Source organism: Alligator sinensis, unplaced genomic scaffold, assembly GCF_000455745.1.
Source record: "Alligator sinensis unplaced genomic scaffold, ASM45574v1 scaffold448_1, whole genome shotgun sequence".
Taxonomy (NCBI): domain Eukaryota; kingdom Metazoa; phylum Chordata; order Crocodylia; family Alligatoridae; genus Alligator; species Alligator sinensis.
The window spans coordinates 2,471,522-2,496,174 of record NW_005841870.1 but is presented as its reverse complement, the minus strand read 5'-3'; the positions used below and the strand labels follow the sequence as shown (position 1 = coordinate 2,496,174).

General features: G+C 42.5%; 1 protein-coding gene across 1 annotated transcript in view; it reads right to left on the bottom strand.

The window, feature by feature from the left end:
- Positions 1-24,653, bottom strand: part of WDR27 (WD repeat domain 27) — a 271,099-nt gene that overhangs the window by 118,167 nt on the left and 128,279 nt on the right. The window contains exon 24 of the mRNA XM_025194665.1: positions 12,091-12,193. Within this exon, the coding sequence (XP_025050450.1) occupies positions 12,091-12,193 (103 nt within the window). The remainder of the gene's footprint in view (positions 1-12,090; positions 12,194-24,653) is intronic.

Here is a 24,653-nt window from a genome sequence, read left to right as displayed (position 1 = left end):
GGTCAGACCGCAGTTGGAGTACTGCGTGCAATTCTGGGCGCCGCAATTCAAGAGGGATGCGGATAACCTGTAGAGGGTCCAGAGAAGGGCCACTCGTATGGTTAAGGGCCTACAGACCAAGCCCTACGAGGAGAGACTAGAGAACCTGGACCTTTTCAGCCTCCGCAAGAGAAGGTTGAGAGACGACCTTGTGGCTGCCTATAAGTTCATCACGGGGGCACAGAAGGGAATTGGTGAGTATTTATTCACCAAGGCGCCCCCGGGGGTTACAAGAAATAATGGCCACAAGCTAGCAGAGAGCAGATTTAGATTCGACATTAGGAGGAACTTCTTCACAGTTCGAGTGGCCAAGGTCTGGAACGGGCTCCCAAGGGAGGTGCTGCTCTCCCCTACCCTGGGGGTCTTCAAGAGGAGGTTTTTCCTGTCTATGCAGGGGGTCGGACTCGATGATCTATTGAGGTCCCTTCCGGCCCTAACATCTATGAATCTATGAATCTATGGTACAGGCTAGGGACCAACTGGATAAGCAGCAGCTCTGCAGAAAAGGACGTGCGAGTTACAGTGGACAATAAGCTGAATTTGAGCCAGTGTGCCCTTGTTTTCAAAAGGTTAATGGCATACTGGGCAGCATTGGTAGGAGCAATGCCAGCAGACCAAGGGAAGCAATTATTCCCCTCTATTCAGCACTGGTTAGGCCACATCTGGAGTACTATGTCCAGTTTTGCCACACACGCCCCACTCCAGAAAGGTTTTAGAGTCCAATGGTGGGCAGCAAAAATGGTTAGTAGGCTGGAGCATATGACTTGTGAGAGGATGAGGAAATTGGGTTTATTTAGCCTAGAGAAGAGAAGACCAGGGGAGGGAAGCATTTAATAGCATTTAATAGTATTTAACTTTCTGTGAAGAAAATTCAGGCACATTAATTGCATGTGCAGATGAGCCCATTGAAAGCTTCCCAGTAGGACTGTGTTCCATGTGTTGTATTCCAAACTTCGGGATCTCCCCAGCTGATTCAAACAATCATCTGGTTGTCAGCATGTGTTCTAGACTAGGTCTTTCAGCCAAACATATGAGACACCTTTGCTTTAAGGCACTATACAAACTAACCACAAAAATGGTCTATATAATCTGTGGAATATCTTTGAGGCTTGTTTGCCATTTTGTGGCATCATAATTTGGCTGAATGTGTGGCATATTGTCATATATGAAATGATTGATACAAGAATTATACCATAAATGTAATGTTTGCCAGGGTCTAAAAACCATTGTATTAACAGATAAATAAAATATCAACAACTTGATTGTTATTTAATTTGAATTTAATTTGAATTATGATAGAGTTGGTAGGTCCTGTCCAAGACCAGGCCTCTACTGTGTTTAGGATAGTGGTTATGCTTAGCAAGAGACCATCTCTAGGTGAAAAAGTGAAAAACCAAAAATAAATAAAAAACCCCAAAAAGAACCAAAACAAGACAGAATAGGGCAGAGTGTCTGTAATATTACATCACTAAATAGCTGAAATGGTGATCTAAATGATTACTTCATGCAACAAAACTCCAAATTACAAAAAACAGCTTTAAGTCTTGAACCAAAGAGATGGTTATTAAGGACAGCTGCTTGTAATAGTCAAATGTCATTCAAACTATAGCAAAAACTCAATTATGAGAAACAAGGTAGTTTGGAGTTTAATCAAAATTAAGTGAATAAATAAGCTTCCTTGAAATCTCAGATTTTTATTAGCAAATATATTTTTTTAGATTTCTTTCCCCCTTCCATAAAAAGATGGTTCGTGCACACAACACACATGCAACAAACACACATTACACCAACTTTAAGTCTTTGTTATGGATTTCTGAGAATTTGAGAGGACCACTTTTAGCAGGTAAGGTGCTCTGGGATGGCTGGAGTAATTTCAGTCAACCAAACATTAAAGAACAGGAGCATAGTCAATCTATTTATAGTTAGAAAGTAAAACTGCAAAAAAACCCCAGATTTAAAATCCTTTACATGGTAAATATAACGGAAGCGTATTAAGCTACAGAAAATACTAATCTTAAACAAAGAGGCAGGCAAAATATTGAAACATAGCTAACCAACTATTTATAGCAACTACTGGAGCAATATGATTTTGCTCCAAGAATAAAACATGAGAGATTCTGGATTTTTTCCTTCATATAAAGATGCACTGAAAATATACAGGAGCAATGTGGCAGGAAAGATGAAGAATGACAAAGCATTTGGGCTTGGTCCAATTCCCATTCAAGTCAATGGCAGTTTATATTCCTGACACTGAAGGGGAGTCAGATCAGGCCATATGTGATCACAGAGAAGGAGGTAAGCAGAAATGAGGGACACTTACCTCCTCCAATTAATGTAGATGGAGACATATTTTTCATTTCAAAGATCAATAGATGTGTCTGACTTTTACAGGAAAACAGAAAGTATGCAATAAGTTGGTCATCACCAGGGATCTTGATTTTCTCTTATAAAAAAAAAAAATCACACATTCTCTGACAAAACCCCCAAAATCCATTATTGAAATTAAAAGCCTCCCTGCAGCAACCCTGCTGGTGCCCCTCGCACACACCCCAGAGGGGGCCCCCAGCTGCTAGGACTATGGGGCCAGGGCCCCAAGTCTGCAGCTTCCTACCCCCAATAGCAGGCAGCTGCAGCAGAAGCAGCATGGACCTGGCTCCCCCACTGCTGCCGCCTGCTCAGGTGGGGCTGGGGCCAGCTCCTAGCTCCTCCCCCAGCCCTGCCAATGCCCCCCAGCCATGACCTCCAACCCCCCCAGCCCTGTCAGAGGGGCCCCTGAATGGCATTCAAATTGCCATTTAAATAGAGTTCAACACACATTACAAGTAGAAACATTATCTAGTAAAACAGAAATGTTTTATTTACCAATTTCCAAAGTAATAAAAGATAAAAATAAGATCTAAATAAATGTTAAGCTATATAATTGCTTAAATAAATGTGCACAGAAGCAGTGTGGCCTCTTGATTAGTAAAAATGTGTTTCAAGGTTAATGTAAAGGCTATATTTATCATCATGTTTTAACATTTATTAACCAAAGAGAACAAAATAAGAAAAGATTTTTATTTAAGAAACTAAAAAAAAGGATAAATGCAAAACTAAATAAAAAAATATTGAAATCAAGTTTTCCTTAATGCTGATTTAAAAACAGTGATATAAATTAATCTGAACTGTTATATACATAGGGTGCATCTACATAAAACACTTTTGCTATAGCAACAAGCTACTGCATCATGGCTCATTGCTACAATGATGTAGCATCGCCAGGCACAAACCATGATGGCAATGCTACTGCACAGTAGCAGCTAAAAATAACCATTAGGGAACGGGACTTACTTAAGCAAGTACTAAATGACTGCGCAATAACAACTATGCAGTCTGCCACATGTGTAGACACGCCCATGAGTAGCAGATACTAGGCTTTTTGTGGCAATCTATATCAAAATAGACACTACATGCAGAGTAAAAAGAGTTTAAGCACATAGAGTCAACAGTGTGGAGCTAAACTTATATTTGCTGCCATCACCATTTTTGGAAGATTTAACAGGAGGGAATAAGCTAAATGGAAAAATAAATGAGAGCCAACAGTAGAAGAGAAAAGTTGCATTAGTAATGTTCTGCACTCAGCTAATTAGCCTTGCTGCTCTGGCCCCCAAAGCAGTATAACATAACTAACTTAGTATTTCTGCACAGCACTTTCTTGTGTTGTGTAGGTTTCAGTACACAAGCTACCTTGTTCAGCAATATCTCAGGGCACCTCTATTTGGTACTGTATTGTGTTGTACAGACATAACCTAGTGACTTGCCAAGACTCAGGAGATTTTTGATAGACCAGGAGATCACCTAGATTCTCACTGCCCAGGTTACTGCTCTAACCAAAGGATCCATCATTCTTGTCAGAAGGACATTTCAGGACATCGGTGAAGTACAAGCTCTCATCACCCTACTGCAGCTAAAAGTTGGTTTCCCAGGTTGAATAAAGCATTAAAATTGTTCCTTATGGAAAACGTCAAATCCAATACAATTAGTTAATACAATTGGAAAAGACAAACACAGGAAAATGAATTTTAAATTATTTTAAGTTGTAGAGTTCTTGCAGTATGTATTTTTAGAACCAAAAAACAATTACCATATGGTTTAGTTAAGAAGACTATGAATTTAGCAGGCAGGCAGCACTGCATTATTTGACAGAGTCACTATAAACACAAGTAGAAGCACATAAAAAAAACTGTACTTTGTGGTGAAAGAACATATCAAAATATACATTTTTCAGTTCTACTACAAAGGCAAGGGTATAGCAAACATGACACTGCATGAGAACAGTAAGAAACATGTCACCAGCTTCCAATCATGGGAACTACAGTTGGGCATATGCATTATAAATATTTTCTAGCACCTCACTAAAATGTATAGATAAATAGGACTATAGCTCTATAAAAATAGCAACTCCAGGAATCACAGACTTAAACGTATAGTTTCTTGAAAACTGACATATTTTATGTCATACCAAAGGCAGAATTTTAGGTAATGTTCAGTTATGACACTCAAAGCCATAAGAAGTGCATTATATATATAAATGGATGAAGGCAGGGTTTTTGAACTCGAAAGCTTGCTTAATAACTATTCTCCAACTATTTGGGTTGGTCTAATAAAAGATATCAAATTCACCCAAGGAACCTTGTCTGCCTATGTCCTTAGACCAACACGGCTACAACCTACACCCCTGTTATATGGATGAAGGCATTATGCCTGAAGATACCAGAAACAGAGGTAATGCAATGTCCCTTCCACCCCACACATCAGCACAATCCTTCAACCTAAAGCCCAGTCAGGAAGGAGTGGGGATCACAAAGGGAACTGGAATTCCACCCTTCATGTAGGCATGAATATCCATGCTAGCAAACTACATTTGAGGACTGAGGCCAAGTTGTGCCCCTTAAACTCTACAGTTCAAGGACAGCTAGAAAAGTCAAATCTGAGTACAATCAAAGACTTCAATCTCAATTTCTGCATTCCCTTTTATTTCTGGAAACTTGGAATTTACTCAGACACCCTGAAGGTATTCAAAGGAAAAATTAAGAAATTAATTATACATAAAACTAAGTGAAACAATCAGCTAACTAAAATTAAATACAGCACAAGAAGATGAAGCCTGAACACGTGCATTCCAAAACAAAAATCAGCTTTTCACAAGCTCTGGATATTTTTCTTTCAGAAACTTTGGGGCAGAAATTGTCTGTTTGTGCAAATATCTTTGTAAGTAATCCCACAAAATGGAACCTTAATCTTCATTGTAGTTTCAGTCTTACATAGTTAATACTATTGTTTAGAGACTCCCAACAGACTGTTTGTTAGTGGTCTGAAAGCAAAAATATAATCATATCCATTAATTTAATTAAAAATATTAATCATATGTCACTGATTACCATAAAAGTAATGCTTATTTTAAATTTAATGTGGGAATCAACGTTACAAATGTTAAGATTCCCAACGCTCTACTTATAAGCAGTGAAAGGAATTCTGGCCAAACTCAAGATCAGTTTGCTGTAGGTACCAGGGCACATATTGGTTGTTATAAGGACTGATGTGGGAGCTAATTCCACCCTAATTCCCAACTGATGTCTGATGCCTGGAAGTATACATTGTGACAGGAGCTATTAAAGGGAATCCTCACACCCTTGCTAGGACCTGCTGCATGTACAAATTCAGAAGAACCCTCTTCAATCAAGTACGTCAAAAGGAAACAGGGCTGTTGTTTAAACAAAACAAGAGATGTGGTAAAACATACTTCATAAGGAATAGGTATCTCATACTTCATAAGTAGGAGAAGAGGAGTATGGCATTTGGGGCTCTCTGTGTACAACATATTTCAGTGATCTGTTCCTGTACCCTGCTGAAATATGGTTTTAATTTTATTTTAATCAATGTAGCCAAAACATATGCTTCTTCCTTGTCAAGCTCTTCACATATTGTGGGATACAAAGAAATTTAAGATTAATGCTGCTGAATTATATTCCAGTAGTGTCTCTTGGCTCCAAATGTTAACAACAAATATATGGACTGAAACGAGATTCAAATATTGTGCTTGATTAATAGAACCAGAGATTATTTAAATGTATTATGCAACCTTCCTCTTTCTGACAAGAGACCAATAGTGATGCATCTTTGTTTCCAAAACCCAGTGCTAGAAAAACAATCTTGAGACATTTAAGCACAGAATATAGATTAAGCTGTAATTCAGGAAGGCTGCCTGGATGCTATTTGGTTGACAATCTAACCAGAATACCAATTATTTTGTTTCATTTTTCTTTAAAGAGAAACTTAATAATGTATCCAGTTTGAAAATTTTAAAGAAAGTCTTTCCAAAAGAACCAAAAATCTAAAATGCTGTCTTAAGAGACAGAACTGTTGAAAGTCTTTCATTAGAATTGGTCAACAAAAAAAGATGAATGATATCTAAAGCCATAAAATGCAGTATTAATATCTAAAATTGCAGGACTCAATTGAGTCCAAGTACAACAAAATAGTATAGCTTTATTGACAACAGACAAAGAACTTGAGTGTTTTCATACATTCATCCCAAATTATTTTCACAGTTTCAGGACAAACGATCTCAGCAACTTTATACTGGTATCTGACGTATTAAAAATTAGACTGTTTATATGCCACCCCCCCTATGAACTGTGTGATTAACAATGCAAGATCCAGCAAGCAAGAGTTGGAAGGTTAAGGAATAAAACATATTAAACTTAGATACAACTCCTACAGGGTGCAGGGAGGAGATGGTCCTTTAAAAACTGATATAATAATTCAGGGCTTTCCAATATCAAAACGCACTTGAGAAAACAAGCCAACGCCACTTCCTAGGATCTGAAGTTGCAAGTCCACTTAAATAATGTAGAATGGTACCATTTTGACAAAATATAAGACATGATTTTTCCCTTATCAGCACGGAGGAAAAAGCCCAAATGTGGCCCTACTACCTGCAAACATCCTCCACCGCCACCTGGGGTTTCAGATGCTTCCAAATCATTTGGCGAGCATTCTACATGCAGACCCAAGCCCAGGGGGCTTGGGGTTCAAATGCCCCTGAGTTTTGCTTGCTCTCAGCCATATGGCAACAGGAACAAGTTACGGAAAACTCTCCCATTTCTATAAAGTGGGCATGAAACCAAGACCCTCCCACTGGAAATGAAAGTGGGAAGTTAACTATACATTACCTCCGCCCAGGTATTATCTCGTGCTAGGAAGTAGTTATTACCAACAACTAGGAAAAAACTGCCTTAATGGTCACGGTATTTCCCCTATTGATGAGGACCTACCACAAAGATACGTTAGTACAGCTCATTGGCAATGCCCATTAAGTGCAGTCCCCCACAACACCAACATTTTTCAAGTCAAGGTGAGCTACTACACTGCATTCACTTTGACTTTTTTACTCCATTAATGGAGCTGTGCCTTTCTTTCTCATCTCCAGTGATTCCTGTTTCTTCACAAGTCTTAAAATGTCTGGCAAACACCACCATATTGGGTGCCAAGCAGTTCACCCAGAATCCCTCTGCTGCCCTCTCTCTCAGCTTGTTGCATTTGATTAGTATGGCCCTCCCCACCACAAGGCAGAGCTGGACCAGGTTGCACTGCACCTAATCTGAATATACATTTTTGGAGAATCCCAGGACTCATGACAAGAAAACCTGGTTCCAGTCATGAGTGGGGGGCTAATTAGCACATGGGCCCTTTTGGGGGAAGGGGCTGGTAATCTGGAGTAAACATACATACTAACAATCAGTGCTGAGCTGTGGGGCCACCATGGCTTGAAATGCTGTCGACTCTGCTGGGGCCCAGCCCAATTAACTATATGGTAAATAAGGGGCCTTTGAGCTTTAGACTAATAGGACTGAGAAAAAATAGACAGAGATAGAGGAGGGAGGACAGGAAAAGGGCACATGGACATGCAGGACCATGAGTACATGGTGTAGATATTGTGATGGGAAAGTATGATGTAATTGCAATGATGTGCTTTGGACTATCAAATGAGCCATAGCAGCCATGAGGCAGGCTGGCAGAGGTACTGTAATATGTATATACACACACATATATATGTATGCATGTATTTTTGCCAAAAAAAAAGTTTATACTATATATAAGTAAGAGCCAAAGACATACTTAAACTTGTATTTATGGAGTACCTGTGCTAAAACTTGCAGCAGTTTCAAAGAAGATAAAAAGCATCAATTCTGTGTGAACTAAGTCTATGGGTACATATACAAAATGCTACAGCTTTGTTTATTTCTAGGTCATTGTTTTCAAATTTGCTCCTCACTTCCATGTTCTCAGGGAGAGCAAGTCTGATAGTAGAGAGGGGAGGGAAGGAGTTGCAGGGGGAAGAAGTTGTGGGGGAGGAGGCACAGAGGGCAAAGGGGTTACCTGATCCCCCAGATTTTTCCTGCTGCAGCAGTGGGAAGGGGACAGAAACCTCCAATAATCTGATTCTGGCCTGGAAAATTGTATCAAATTTCTAAATTTTACATATATAGAATCTAATTATTGGGGAGTCATCTTATAATCAGGGTCATCTTATATTCAAGTAAATACAGTAAATAGGAACATCAGTTGAAGGCAGCAAGATAAGCACCTATAGGTCCCTGATTCTTTGTCCAGACCCAGGTACAAGTTATAGCAGCCCAGGCACCATACTAGAATGCAATAGCTGGCATTGTCCCCTCAGCCCCTGCCAAAAGATCATAAATCAGCCAAGGTGGATGCAACAGCTCACCCACAGTACTTCCTTGATCCTAAAACTATGAAGAGGGAGGCAGAAAATGGCATTCCCAAGCAAGATATTTAGGGCAAATAGGAAAGTCTGATAAATTGTCTCTGTATTACTTTTACACTAAACATGGGTCTTAATAAATAGCCACAACTAATTTTTAAATATCATAAATACATCAGAACCACAGAATTGAGAATAACCATTTTACCTGATTTTTTTAAACAAAATTAAAATGTGTCTTCTGAAAATGGATTTCACTTCAAAGTGTTTTGAAAAGCAGATTGCCAAATATCTGAAAAATGGATTTTATAATGGAAATGACAACAGAACCATTACTACTGCAACACTTCCAAGCTTCTATGCCAATAATATCTCTCTCCTTCATGCAGTTCTGGAGTCAGGATTTCAAGACTTAACTACTACAGCAGACTCAATTGCCTCTGAATTTGAGGTGGATGTGTGGAAATCCTAATTCATATCCTTAAAGAGATAAATATAAAGAGTTTAGAGGAAAGAAAAATAGATTTCCTACCTGTATGTTCTGGAGAGACATATGTTTACTTGGAAACTGATCTCCTGTGGTGCTGAGTGCCCAAGTTCCAGGTCTTACAGGATATCAAAAGCTGGCAAGCCCTCTACCCTCTAGGGAATTTTTAAAGAAATGAAGTAAAAGGGCTACTATCACGAATACAGGGAAAAGCACAGAAGAGATGAAGAGGGTACCCTATCAAAGCTTATCATATTTAAATACTTGTAAAAACAATACTTGGCTATATTTCAAGACTGCTAAATACACATCTAAGAGAAGAATTCAGAGCTGTCTGTAGTGTCTGATTTTACCTGCCACTGAAAGGAATGAAACCATCTCTTAATGAGGGTATTTTGTTTCTTCAGGGTTCTACTATCATGATGCTTTTCTAAAGGAATCCAATTATAGTTTCATAGTTTCAGGGTCAGAAGGGACCTAATAGATCTTCTAGCCCGACCCCCCGCCAGGGCGGGAGAACAACCCAAAAAAAAAACAACACCCTAAAAACAAAAACGGGACTCAAATGAGTCCAGCCAGGTAAGTATCCAGCCTCTTCTTAAAGATCCCCAGGGTAGGGGCCAGCACCACCTCCCTTGGAAGTTGGTTCCAGCTCCTAGCCGCCCTAACTGTGAAGTAGTTTTTTCGGATGTCCAATCTGTACCTCCTCTCCATCAACTTGTGCCCATTACTCCTTGTTATGCCAGCGGGGGCTAGGGGAAACAGCGTCTCCCCCAAACCCCTCTGGTTCCCCCTAGTGAGTTTATAGACGGTCACCAGGTCCCCCCTCAGCCTTCTCTTGTGGAGGCTGAATAGGTTCAGGTCCCGCAGTCTCTCACTGTAGGGTCTGCCCTGTTGTCCCCGGATCATGCGGGTGGCCCTCCTCTGGACCCTCTCCATGTTGTCCACATCCCTCCTGAAATGGGGCACACAGAACTGGACACAATACTCCAGCTGCGGTCTGACCAGCGTCGCATAGAGGGGGAGGATCACCTCCCTGACTCTACTCGAGATGCACCTGTGGATGCACGACAAGGTCCTGTTAGCCCTGCCAACCATGACCTCGCATTGTCGGCCCATGTTCATCTTGGAGTCAATAATGACACCAAGATCCCTTTCCGCCTCCGTGCTCTCAAGTAGGGAGTTCCCCATCGTATAAGTGTGCTGCTGGTTCCTACTACCCAAGTGCAGCACCCTGCACTTGTCCGTATTGAAACACATCCTGTTCCTGTTTGCCCACCCCTGTAACCTATCCAGATCCTTCTGCAATCTCTCTCTCCCTGCTAGCGTGCTCACCTCCCCCCAAATTTTGGTGTCATCAGCGAATTTAAACAGGTTGCTTTCCACCCCAACATCAAGATCGCTGATGAAGAAATTGAACAGCGCAGGCCTCAGGACCGAGCCCTGGGGGACTCCACTACCCACCTCCCCCCAAGTCGAGTATGATCCATCCACCACCACCCTCTGAGTGCGACCCTTCAGCCAATCTGCAATCCATCTGACCGTGTAGGCATCTATGCCACAGTCGCCTAGTTTATTAATTAGGATGGGGTGAGAGACGGTGTCAAAGGCCTTGCTGAAGTCCAGAAAGACTACATCCACCGCGACACCTGCGTCCATGGCCTTTGTGACCTGATCATAAAAGGCGATCAGGTTGGTCTGACATGATCTCCCCCTAATAAATCCATGCTGATTGCCCCTGAGCATCATTTCTGATGCTGGCCCATCACAAATGTGCTCCTTGATGATCTTCTCAAAGAGTTTCCCCAGGATTGAGGTAAGACTGATGGGCCTATAGTTGCCCGGGTCCTCCCTTTTCCCTTTCTTGAAGATGGGGACCACATTAGCTACCTTCCAATCGTCTGGCACCTTTCAATTATAATTGAATACTTTTTCGTTTTACATTTAGGTGACTGGTTAATGTTTAGTCAAGCAATAAAAACTGTTACCCAGCCTTGGTAAATAATTCTGCCGAAGGGATTCTACTAATCAGATAGAGATTTGGGTACTGCTTAACATTGGCACTTTTACTACCCTGTGCTGCTGGCACTGACAATTCAAAGCAGAGGCATAGCAGTACAGCTCCTCACCCAGGGCAGCACTTTCTCCTGCTACACTGACTGCAGCAGTGCAATCAGCCAGTGCTGTGGCATTGGCTGCTTTTGTGCCTCCCACACACACATACACACAGGCAGCACCTAGGGATGAGGCCTCAGGCACCCATCGCTGTTAAGCTACTGACTCAAAGTCATGCAGTGCACTCACTAACTGAAGTCCGCTTAAAATTGTTCTGAGTTCCATTTGGTTAGATTTCCAGGAAAAAACATGGAATGTGAAATACCTAAAAGAAAATGATTTATATTCATGCAAAAAAGTGGACTGCGTCAAATGCAATTGTGAACATATACATACCTACCATCAAGATTCAAACATTTTGTTACATGTAAATGCACTCAGTTGCTCAGGTTCCAAACCATGCCCACTGTATACATAAATACGATCAGGAAGTTCATTCCAAAGGCACTCAATGTGCTTCAACTATTCTAAACAGAACGCTTAGCAAAGTTCAAAGGCGGCCCAAATGGGAGCTCATGTGCAAACAAAATCTGAAGACCAAACTGGTAACAGCAAAAAGAACTGGACATAATTTTGTCAGCTTTTATCTAAGGCCTAGCAACAATGCACAAAAAGGCAGGTTTGTGCATAAAAGAAGTAGCTACTATCATTGGCCAAAAAAAGTTGATAAAGTATTACATACACATTTATCTTCTGATCCACTGGCAATGAAGCGTCCACAGGGAGAGACTGCAATTCCACATGGGTGGCAGCGATTAACATGTCCTTCAAAACGACGCTCGCACCTTCAGTAAAATGAAAAGAAACCCAATTAATGTTAACTGAATAGTAGCTCTACAAACCATCTTGAGATCTGACAGTTGTAATAATTTATTTTTGTGAAGGTTCACTGAATTCTGATCAGTATCAGAATCTACCCAGACAAGGCTCTAGGTTAAGTTTCGAATACCACTCAGGCAGGAACATTGTGATAAGACTTTGATTAAAGGAAAGCAATGATCTACTAAAAATAAGAGTAAAAACTTTAGGAGTTAGAATGTAAAGTTGTAAAGAATGTTCCTTGATATTTTTTCTCCTAGGAAGTAACATGCATAAATTTCAATTTGTGATAACCTGAGATAGATTGTTTTGGCCTCAGCATACAAACTAATTTGCTTCTCAAAAGCAGTGCTTAAATTTTACACTGATGACGATGAAAGCTACTCAAGGTTCCAAATTAATTGGAGCCAAGAAGGGCTGGACTGAGCTAGCAGGTGTTTTGTTTTCTCTTCGGGCTACTCCCTCGCAGCAACTTCTAAAACAGTGATGAGCAGCCACTTTGATCTGCTGCCAGTCTGTTCTGTCTATAGTTGTGCAGGAAGGAAAAAGTACTCTTTCTGAATAATTCTTAACAAACTGAACCTTCAGATACTTTCAAAAGCAAAATAATGGGAAAGAACAGAACCACTACCATTATTCCCTGGCCTATACCATATGGGATGGGGAAATAAAGGATTGGTTTAAATGAACCTAATTACAATTTCCACTCATTCATTTTCATTTAGAATACAACACTCAAGAAGCATGAAGGAGACTTCTACTTGACAACTTTTATCATCCAACTTCTAGGAGGCCAAAGGCCTCCCACCCTCAAGCTCCTTCAGAACAAGACATGGCCCCCTCCAGGTTGCCCGCCAGATGGACATCCCATCATACCACTGCTCCATGCACCCCTCTTCTCTCAACACTGCACTGCATGCCCACAATGGAACAATTTCAAGAACGGAATGGAGAGTGCACTCCTCTATCCTAGCCTATGCCTACTGCTAAGGACACTCTCCTAGAAGATGTATATTTGAATACACTCTCCACCGCCCCCACCCCATAACTGACGAGGGCACTAAACACAGTCTCTTCCTTCTTAGACAACTGGTCTAACAACTAGATTATATAAAAGCCAGGCACTTCCTCCTGTTTCAGTCAATCATAAGAAGAAAGTAATCCCAACCACACTTTGCAAGAGGCCCTGTCCAGATGGTATTTAATATGCTCAGAGTACTTCCTTGTTTGGATCCCTCAGATGACAGGAACCATTCTGTCTACTTTATGAATTACAATGAGATTAGGCCAGAGCTAGGCCAGATGCTCAGTCCAAGGAAGTGGTGGAGATGTGAGGAAACAGAACTGCAGGTACCTAGGGACCTTTCAGGACAAACAGGCAGGGTGCCTTGTGAGTTGAGGTGAATCTAAGGGGAAGAAGTCAAGTAGCATGGAATAGGATTATACTTAAATGTCTAATAGAAGAGAAAGGGTCTTGCTCCTTGATGATTCTATGGGCAGGCTTGCTATATTGCACATGCTTTAAATCCAACAGATAAAGCAAAAGTAAGAGAGCTTAAAATATCTCCAGTACAGCCATATTTATTGAAGGTACTCCAATAGTCTAGTCATACTGATGACTATTTAAATAGTATACTGCTAAATTTATGTGTCTACTATCCCATTATGTAGTCATTGATTATACCACATAATTTGGCAGCAGGAAAGGACTAACTGGTACACAGCCATGACCTCTGTGTCCAATGGGGGGCTTTCACCCCAAAGTCCCGCCCCTATCTGTGGTAGAGGCTTGTCTCTATCGTTCAAGGTGTCGTCAATCTCTGAAGCTCATCACCTGTCTGAGCATTTTTTTTCTTTTTTCCTTTCTTACTCTATCTTTGACACAAAGACAGTTTTAGCACCTCGGCTAATGAGCCGAAGTCCACCGCGATATCTTGCTGGCCTCTCCCACACGTCCAAGATCTCACCTGCCACAACTTGTTGTTACAGGAGAAAATAGAATGCCAGGGCGTGTGGGTCTTGATGCTTTGGCTCTTGCAATTTGTCTTAGTGCAGTGAGGGCTCCACCAACCCCTACACCCTCGCCCGTTCCACCGGGTGGTAATTCAGTCATCTCCGCAATCTGCCTTTGAGCAGTACAAAATGCTCCTTGGGTCTCTAGATCTGGCCAATCAATATCCCCGATGAGCCTGGTTGTATTTCACCTGGCTGGAACCTGGCACAGACCTGCCATTAATCCTAGCCAGTCCTTTTCCTTGCCTATTGTCCTGACAGTTGCAAACGCACTATCTGGGGAGACTTTCCTCTCACCCTAACAAAAAGGAGAACAAAAACAAACTGGCATTTCTTCTTCCCTTATATTCCCAACTTTGCAGTACCCTTTTTCTTCAGTCTTGCTATTAGGGTCTTTACGGTACCTTCTAACTTCTCTCCTGGGTTTCCTTCAGGGTTCTCTCCCCTGGCAGCTCCCTTCACAGAGTTGCTTTCCTTAAGCCCAGTCTCCCTTGCTTCCTCTGCGCCTCCGGCTCTCCCTGCCATCTCGCTGCCTTAGTCAGTCACTTCCGGTTTCCTGTGTCCCCCTTTTGCCTGCCCAGCATCTCCTTTTATCCTGGAGTTTCGGCTACCTCCCCCTCCCCTCCTGAAACACCGGGTAAAGAAGGAGCCCTGCGGAGTTCTTTGCAATACAGGTGGGGCCATTTTACTACTCTGGGGCTCTTCTCTCTCCTCACACTCTGTACAGATCCATGGCCTTTCACAGAATTCAGATTAATATAAAATACTGTCATAGGATCAAAGGAAAGTAGGTCTTGAAGGAACTTCACAGGTTCTTCTAGTCCAGGCTCTGGCTCAAGGCTAGGTTGTCCCTGACTAAACCCTCCCAGCAGTGTCTATCCAACCTGCCCTAGAAAATGTGCAGTTCCACAGTTTTTCTGGGTAGCAGGCTCCAGTGCTTGACACCTGCATAGTCAGAAAGTTCCTCCAAATCTCCAAACTAGATTTCCCCCGCTGGTAGCCCTAGTCCTGTCTTTTAAGGCCACAGAGAAAATCCCATCTCCATCCCCTCTATAATCATCCTTCAGGTATTTGAAGGCTGTTATCCAATCTACTCTCAGTCTTCTCTTTTCCAGACTAAATATTCCTAGTTCTTCCAGCCCTACCTCATAAGTCTTGCTTCTCTGGTCCCTAATAATTTTTGCTGCTATCCACTGGATTCTTTCCAATCTGTCCATGTCCTTCTTGAAGGCCAAAACTGAGCACAGTACTCCAAGTGAGGCCTCACCAGTGCCAAACAGATTTCATAGATTTCATTGGCACTGGGGCTGGAAGGGACCTCACGAAATCAGGTCTAGCCCCCTGCCCAAAGGGTAGGAACTCAGCTGAGATCACCCAGCAAGATAAGCATCCAAGCATTTCTTAAAGGTATCCAGAGTAGGTGCTTGCACTACTTCTGGGGGAAGTCTATTCCAGACTCTGGAGACTCAGACAGTAAAGAAGTTTTTCCTTTTGTCCAGCCTAAAACAGTCTTTCAGCAGTTTGTAACCATTGGTCTTCATCTTCCCATGGGGTGCTCTACTGAACACATGTTCTCCCAGTTCCTGATGCAGACCCCTTATATATTTACAGGCTACCACCACGTCACCCCAGAGCCTTCGCTTCTCCATGCTGAAAAGTCCCATTCTTCTCAGCCTCTCCTCATAAGGCCTGTTCTCTTGACCTCTCATCACACACACAGCTCTCCTCTGGGCTCTCTCAAGCTTTTCCACATTCTTTCTAAAGTGTGGAGCCCAGAATTGGAGGCAGTATTCCAGCTGCAGTCTCACTAAGGCTGAGCCCAATAAGACTATCATGAGAGACAAATGTCATAAACCTTGCTAAAGTCAAGGTCTACCACATCGACAGAACCTGTCACCTTATCATAGAAAGAAATTAGGTTGTTCAGGCATGACTTGCTCTTGGTGAATCCATACTGGCTGTTCCTGATTACCTTGTTCTTCACTAGGTGCTTCACCGTAGGCTCTTTGAGAACCTTCTCCATGACCTATCCAGGTACTAAAGACAGGCTGACTGGTCTGTAATCTCCCAGATCCTCCTTCTTCCCTTTCTTATAGATGTGCCATATATTTGCCCTTTTTTCATCATTTAGGATCTCACCTGAATTCCAAAAATTCTTAAAGAGAATACCCAATAGCTCTGAAATTACCTCAGCCAATTCCTTCAGTACCCTAGGGTGCATCCCATCTGGCGCTGCTGACTTGAAAGCATCTAGTTTCTCTGAGTAATCTCTAACGGGTTCTTCTGCTGTTCTAGGCTGTTTGTCTCCTTCCCCATCTTTGCTGCCACCTGAGCTTGTCATCTGCTAGCTGCTCCTATTTGTAAAGACTGAAGTAAAAATGCATTAAATACTTCTGCCTTCTTTGCATCATTTGTAATTAGATTACCTTCTACATTCTTTAAGGGATCTATGGTTTCTTTGGTTTTCCTCTTGCTTTTGAAATACATATAGAACCCCTTTTCATTGCCTTTCATGTCCTATGCCAGGTGCATTTCAATTCATGACTTGGTCTTCCTAATTTTCTTTCTGAATAATTTTGGCCTTCCTAATTTTTCTCTCCGTGTGAGATACTCTTATATTTTTCTCTAATACTATGGCCAGGCTTCCATTTTTATAGGATTCCTTTTTTTTTAAACATAGTTCAGAGGTGGTTTGTTCTTCACTGTGGGACTGAATGCATCCAAGATTTGCTCAATGCCTTTCTTCCTATCAAATGTTTTACAGGGCAGTGTAATTCTAATGAACTCTGGGGTGTGATTCCTTGAGGACAGCATCCTTACCAGTAGGCTATACACTAGAATAGATGGATGCATTCTCCATTCCTCTGTCATAACTGTGTCACTGTGGCGAAGAAATCAAGATTCATGTGGCAAGAAAGAGAGAGAAAGCAAGAGCAAGCCTGTTGCTGAAGCATAGTGATTATGATGTTCTCCTGATTTGTCCCTTCTGCCAAGATTATTTCTATTTTTTATTCAATGTCTGGTTAACTTAAAGATAAAAAGGAGCAAACATGCAGGTGCTGAGGTTCTTGGCTTTCCAATCTCAGAGTATGAGTAGATAAAATTATAGCTGATCATGCAGAGCAAATTAACTGTTTTTGTACATAAACATAACTTTTTTTATACAAAGGTGGTTTATTTAAAAAAGGATTTAATATTTCTGGATTAGAAGACTGTTGAACTGCAAGTAGATTCCTGACACAAACGGTCTTATTAACCCTGGGTTATTTTGTCATCCTTATAAAAATAAGTAGCAATTAACAAGGAATGAGTAGTGTTTGAGCATTTTATTTTCAATATAGATCTGCTCCTATGTAGCAGTAGTAGTTTGTTTACAGCTTTCACTAAAAATGGACAATAAAATGGTATATAATAATAAAATTATATAAAGTATGAGTTGTGCTAAGAGCATAAAATACAATCACATATTCTACCAGTTTAAACATAATTAAAAAAGAGCACAATATATGATAATACAAGGAAAATATAGATAAAATTAAATAATATGCAACAATAAAGTAAACCAGGGCAATAAAAACAAACAAACAAAACACCACTCCCAACTGCTAAAAATATTTATATATTCTAATTAGGCATTCATAATCGAATCAAATTTAAAAAATGCACTTTACATAAAGGCAGATTTCTATATCCATAGTATGGATGGTGTTACTTTGTTGTGAACTTCTTTTATTACGGATGCTATTATATCTGCTCAATATTTTCCTTCAAAAAAATTTTAAAAAGGAAGAAAGAAAAGAAAACAAACCTATGCATTTCAGCCTTTGAAAGAGCTATTTTTTTCTTTTAAAATCCTTTTTAATACTGATGCTAGTATCTGGGACAAATTTGAAAAAGTAACTTTGACAATTTTTGATTTCTTTGCCGCTAACAAATGTCTCCATTCACGTCAACAGGCAATGACACAAGACATTTATTTCAGCAAGAACAACCCCCTGCAATGGGCCCCAAATTGTTAAACCAGGTTTCTCTGTTTTAGAGATTTACACTGTGCGCCAGCTGGGACATGCTGAATGACAAGTTGATCTCCCTCAGCCTGCTGAAAGACACCCTAAAAAAAATTCCATTATTTTGTGATGAGACAGACCTAGTGGTGCTTATCCATCATTCAAAAAAGCAAGCACAGACCACTTTTGAAGGCAGGAGCAATCACTGACGTTTTATAAAGAATACCTCTTTGAACTGCAAGACATCTATATTTCCCTAGAATTTATTGGGCTCAGTCCTGGATTTCATGTGTACCAGAACTCCTATCAACATCAACAGGCATTTTTGGAGCAGATTTGGACCCCAAATAACCTCAGGGATCATTATGAACTAAAATCTGAGAAACCAATGTGATCTGAGAGAAGTTGCTGGTAATTACCTTACAGTAAGTAGAGGACTTGAGATGTGTTGTTCACATGCATATTTCCCCTGTGAGGGTTGCATGTGCCTCATGCAATCAAGCTCAGAGACTTTTGTGTAGCAGCACTGGCACAGTGTGCTTGCATTCGGACTCTTCTTGGGCTTCACAGTAAGAGGATAAAATGGGCCTCATTAACAGAATCCAAGAGCCTTTGGTAATGAGTCAATATTGACAGAAGGTGCAAAGAGATCTCCAGGCCCTAGCCACCACAAGGAAACAGACCTTGGACGTTTCCTAGCCCATCCTCACACAATCACAGATTCACTTTTTGAGAACGTCTGGATGGAGATCACTGTACCTACTATGGCTATAATGAGTAGAGGAAATGGCCTGAAGGGCTTGGTTATTGGTGAACAAAAGGCTAAAGCTCTTTTAATATCAGGAATGTGGCACAGCAATTAGGTCCTGAATAAGTATGGATTTATTTGTACAAGCAAACAAAGAAAACAAAAACCACCAACTGGCAGCAAAGGAAACTAAAATGACTAATAGCAAAAAGAGAACTTGTAAAGAGACCTAACCTACAAAACTGTCAGACATAACAAGAAAGGACTATACCCAGACAACAGAAAGTTCCATCTCAAGCTGAGAAAGTAGAAAAGAATAGAGGTACTTGGTAACCAAAACTGTCCAATGTAAGGGAATGAAGTACAGCTGCACCTCGAGGACAATGTGCACAGGGACAAGCACTCAAAGGATATTATATGGTATCTTTCAGTGACTTCTAAGATGTTTTTCTGCCACATGCACATGTGCACACACGTAAACAATTGTTCTTTTAAGATATACATCAGAACACATCATAAGTCTTGTTCCTGAATCCAGCCAAGCTGAAAACCCCTCAGGCTTAACAGTGTTCCAGGGGCAGATGTTTCACACCAGCTACCTCTTAGATGCAGAGGTCTCGCTAGTGTTCCAATTTCTGATTCCTTTCCAGCAGAAAGGACTGCCACAGGCATTATATAATGACTCACAAAACCCTGTGTATCCAAAACAGTCAGTCTGTCGTGACAAATTCTTCTCTCCATGAGTGGACCAAGGAAAACTGATCGGGCTTTTTATTACTGGCATGGTAACAAAAGTATGCTTGGAGCTTTAGATAAGGTCACTGTCCTCAACAGTTTACTGTTTAAGACGGCAAAACAAGTCAGAAATAAGAAGGGAGATTCATCACCCAGCAAACCCCCTTCAGGGCTGGGTGTAGTGCCGTAAGGTTTTGCCCTCATTTTGGTGATTCCATGCCAAATGACACTCCAGGCCATGTGGCAGTCTTCTTCCTCCATGACTGAGATTTCTGCTTAAGTCCCATTTTATCCCACCCTCACCGGGATACTAACTGTCCACCAAATTCCAACCCAACACAAAAAAGTCCAAAACAGAGGCAGTCCTGCCAATGCCACTTCTCAGTACCACGTACTTTTTCCTCTTCAATTCCTTTAGGGCATGTGTGGACGAAATGGAGGTCCTAAATTGAAGTGGTGGGTTTTAAAAAACATCACTTCAATTTAAGGCTGATTAAACCCCCATGTAATGCACACACCCTGCTGACTTACCTGCCTGTCTGGCAGGGAGGGAAGGGCGAGCTGCCAGTGGGCGTAGCAGTCCCTGGGATGAGGGGAGGACTGTGGTGCTTCCGCCTGCGGGCATTCAGCCCAGGCATTCCCGGGGGGGGGGGCACCGCAGCTGCGGAGGGAAACATCAGGCCCCCACACAGCTCAGGCAGGCAGGCTCCGGTGGGGGGAGCAGAGATCAGGTTTGCCACTTTTCTTGGGCGGAGTCTGCCTCCAGGGCTTCCTGCAGAGCCCCCAAGCTGCACGGAGCCCGGTACTTGAAGAAGTTTCAGTTACCTGCATCCCAAGTAATTTATGGTGCATTACGCCGCCAAATTTCCTACAGCGGCTGAAATTAACGCTCAATATGCCACCGAAGCATGCAAACATCGACACCATTAAAGTGGCGCAAAAGCATTTAGTCTGCTGGGAACCCCCAGAGCTGAGTTTCTTCCCGCTATGCTGCCACTTGCCCCAAGGATCAAACAGAGACTGCTCTGAGATAATTCCCTATCCCAGCACCTCAGTTTCTCTACCCTTACACTAGACTGCAGTGAGGAATTTCTGCAGACCTGAAGTGGCCCCTGCTTTTGGGTTATGAAATAAATTATAGTCCCCTTCTTCATGGAGAAAGTTAGTGTGGAATACCACCTGCTAGAGTTCTAGCCTGCGTGCAGCTGCTTGCAGCTGGGGTGAGAGGGTGGAGGGTGATCAGGTAGGGAGCACCACGTACATGTGGGCATACACACATGCACATGGCAGCCAGGAACATGGAAAGCAGCTCCTGCAGCTCCCCACAGGTAAGCTTATGGGACTAGGGGAGAGGAGGAGCATAGATGACATGTTGGGGGGGGGCACAGGTCATACTTCCCACCACCCTAACTGCTTTCTGGGGTAGAACTGTGGCCTGCGGGGAGTGGCAGTGGTGGCCACGCCATGGTGGCAGGCCAGAGCTGCAGCCCAGTGCACAAGCAGCTGCTGGCGGGAGAAGATGAGGGCAGCGCAGCCCCCCCGCTCTGTCCATTATCTTCAGACTTCTGGCAGCACAGCTGGTGTGGGAGTTCTGGCAGAAGTGGCAGAAATGAGTGTTGCTGCCCCACTCTGCCCTCCCGCACCAATTCGCTCCCACTGGGTCACAGAGACATCTTCTGCCTATGCCAGTCCAGAAAGGCTGTAGTCCCATGCCTGCTGTGGGTGCATAAACCCTGAGGGGACACATGTCCCGCCATGCCCCACACCCACACACCCACCCCCTGCCCTACACACTGGGTGACTGGAGCCTGGGGACAGGGAGCTGTTTTCTACTTAAACTATTTACTGGGTCAGGACTGGCCATCGATGTTTATAAATGTGTCCTGGTACAAAAATGTTTGAGAGCCACCAGACTAAATGACCTCCTGAGGTCCTAAGTGTGAATGGTTGTTGGTTGTCCAATTTAATCACCATCTTACTAACATAACCTTAGCTGAAATATAAAGGTACATAAAAATTACATTTATATCAAATACAATTATGAGGACAATAGAACTGAACACAGTTCTGCAATAGCTACAATTGGAGACCAAACACCACAAGATGAAACCTATTTTGGGAGAACACTCATGCATGCCACACAGTGAACCCCCAAAAGCAACTTTATCTTGAGGGTGCACTGCGACCATAGGCATGCCCAGTAACTCAGTTATAAGACAGTTCCAGGTGAAGTCAGGAGAGCAAATTAACCTTTCAGGCTCCCATTAATCCTGTTTTGCCACTGTGGAGTTTATATATTTCAGGTTAGTTCCACTTTTCTTTACTCATGGAAAACTATAGCATCACTTCCTTTTTCTTTTCCTTGTCTAATTTTGAGCTTCTTTTTCAATAAAACATTTCTATCCCAAACAGAATTGCACATGCAATGACAACCATAACCACTCCCAAAAAACCTATCCTTAATATACCTTCTAAGAATCTAAGTATAGTCAATAGCTACAAAGTCTACCTATAACTTTGCTATGCCACCTATTAACCTTGCAGTGTTCAAACCCTAGTGACAGGCAACAGTGAGAGGCAACAGAATAACACAGTACATGTGTACAAGTTTACATCCACAATATATACTTATCCCAAGTGTTCCTTTAACATCGGTTGTTTCTATGGGGTTTTTTGGTTTGATAAGTAGCAATAGGTGGTGAATCCAGCTCCTTTTGGATGTTACATGCTTAATCTGAGAGACAAAACCCATGTTCATTTTAAGGCATCATAACATGCTAATCATGCAATACATGTAATGCCTGCCAGGACCTTAAGTATGCCCTCTTTGGGGGCAGCTTTGCCAGGGTTTGCACAACAAACATCTAGTAACCATATGATAGGATAAACTGGCTGCTTTTCATCATTATAAAGCTTGTAGAATATGCTATTAAATATCTAAGCCGATCACAAACAGTTTGCAGAATTTAGGGCCTGAATTCAACTTCATCTTGAGATGAGTAGGCAGCATTTGCACAGCTAATTTTTGATGAATAAGTAGCATGTCAGGTCACCTACATGGATTTTAGATGCTATTCTCTCCTCCAGGAAGGTGCATAACTCAATGAAGTCAAAAAATTCCCTGAGCAAATTTGAACCTCTCCTGCCTGTTCCTCACCAACCAGTTCACTTTCAATGAGAAGGAACTAGCAAGGAAAACGATTACAAATGTTAAAATTTGGAGACCTGACTTTCTTTGAAATAATCAATTGCTGAGGTGGAGTACGAATGTAACCCGCATCAGTGGAAATGAGTTGATGCTACCCATAACCATTTTGCAAGTAACTTTGATGCAGCTGACAAGCCAAAAGGTAGTGCTTTGAAGTGAAAGCAATTTCCCAGCATCATGAATCAAAGTATGCATCCTATAAATTGAGAGTAATTAACCAGTCCAAGAGATCCAGAGTGACTAACATAGAAGCAAGAGTTAACAAGTGAAATCGGATGAGTCATAGGTATACAGTGAGAGAGCAGAAATCTATTACAGATTGCCATCTTCCTTTCTTTTATGGAATAAGGAAGAAAGGGCCATTAAAAACCATTTTCTTACTTTCAAGGCACTAGTTCTATTGTACTGAGTTAAAGTAATAACTGTCTAGTTCAACATGCAACTCTTTTGAAAGTGGTTGGTGAGGAACAGCCATGGACTGGGATTGAATGATGTATCCAGTCTGAATAAACTGTAAGACCCTTAAATCTGTTTCAGTTCCAGAAGTGATTTAAAAGCCAGATTCAGCAACTTCCTTTTCCAAAATCACCTATGGAGCTAGATGTTCCTCTCAGATCTCTATATGAGAAAAAATTAATTTTTAAGAAAGATTTAGAGAAATGTAATGCAGTTCTCTTCAAAATAATAAAGGCACATAGTGACCTGCATTCAACAAAAGAACTAAAACCCAATCTTAAATGAGTACTTACTCATTTTTGAGAACCTCCAAGGATGGAGATTCAACCACCTCTCTGCATAACCTGTTCCAGTGCCTCACCACCTTCCAAGTGAGAGAGCTTTTCCTCATATCTAACCTAAACTTCCCTTGCTGTAACTTTAGACCATTGCTCTTTGTTCTGTCATCTGGCACCACTAAGAACAGTATAGCTCAGGGTGGGCAATTATTTCAGGCAAAGGGCCGCTTACCCAGTTTTGGCAGGCTGTCAAGGGCTGCATGGGTAGCCCTGTCCCTTGACAGGTGCCCCACAGGTCACCATCTTGGAACCAATGTCCCAAAGCCTTGGGACCCATGTCTCAGGGCCAGCACCAGTGGGGCCCAAAGCGGGGCACAGGCTAGCAGGGGTCTGTGGAGCTGGGCTGGGCTGCATCAGCAGGGAGAGGGGGGAGCTGGCTCAGCTCCATAGAGCCCCCACCAGCTGGGACGCTGCGTTCCTACCACCCTGCTCTGGGCCCTGCTGGCACTGGCCCTGGAACACCGCTGCAGGCCCCATGTTCCCGCTGGCTCCTGCACCTACTCATTCCCAGTGCCCCCAGCCCCACGGTACAGGTTGGGGGCAGCACACAGCCCCTGACTCCGGCAGGGAAGAAGCAAGTGCTGAGCACAGGGAAAAGCGGCCCCTCGCCCGCCCCATGGCTCGTGCGTGGGCTGCAAGCAGCTGCAGAGTGGGGCACCAGCCACAGGGCAGGTGAGGGGCCACTCCCCACCCCCAAGACTCAGCACCAGCTTATAACCCGGCCCCGCTGCAAGCCTAGGCTCCGTGCCGGTTCCGGACTCGCCCGTCTTTGGCAGCAGCTGTGGCCTCACTGCTTGCTGCGCCGGGCAGTGTTGGCTGCTGCTGGCCGCCCGGAGCTCATGCGCTGGGCAGCCCACAGGTGGCAGTGGCAAACACTGCCCGATGTGGCAAGGGGGGTGGCAGCAGGGGGTGGTGGCCAGT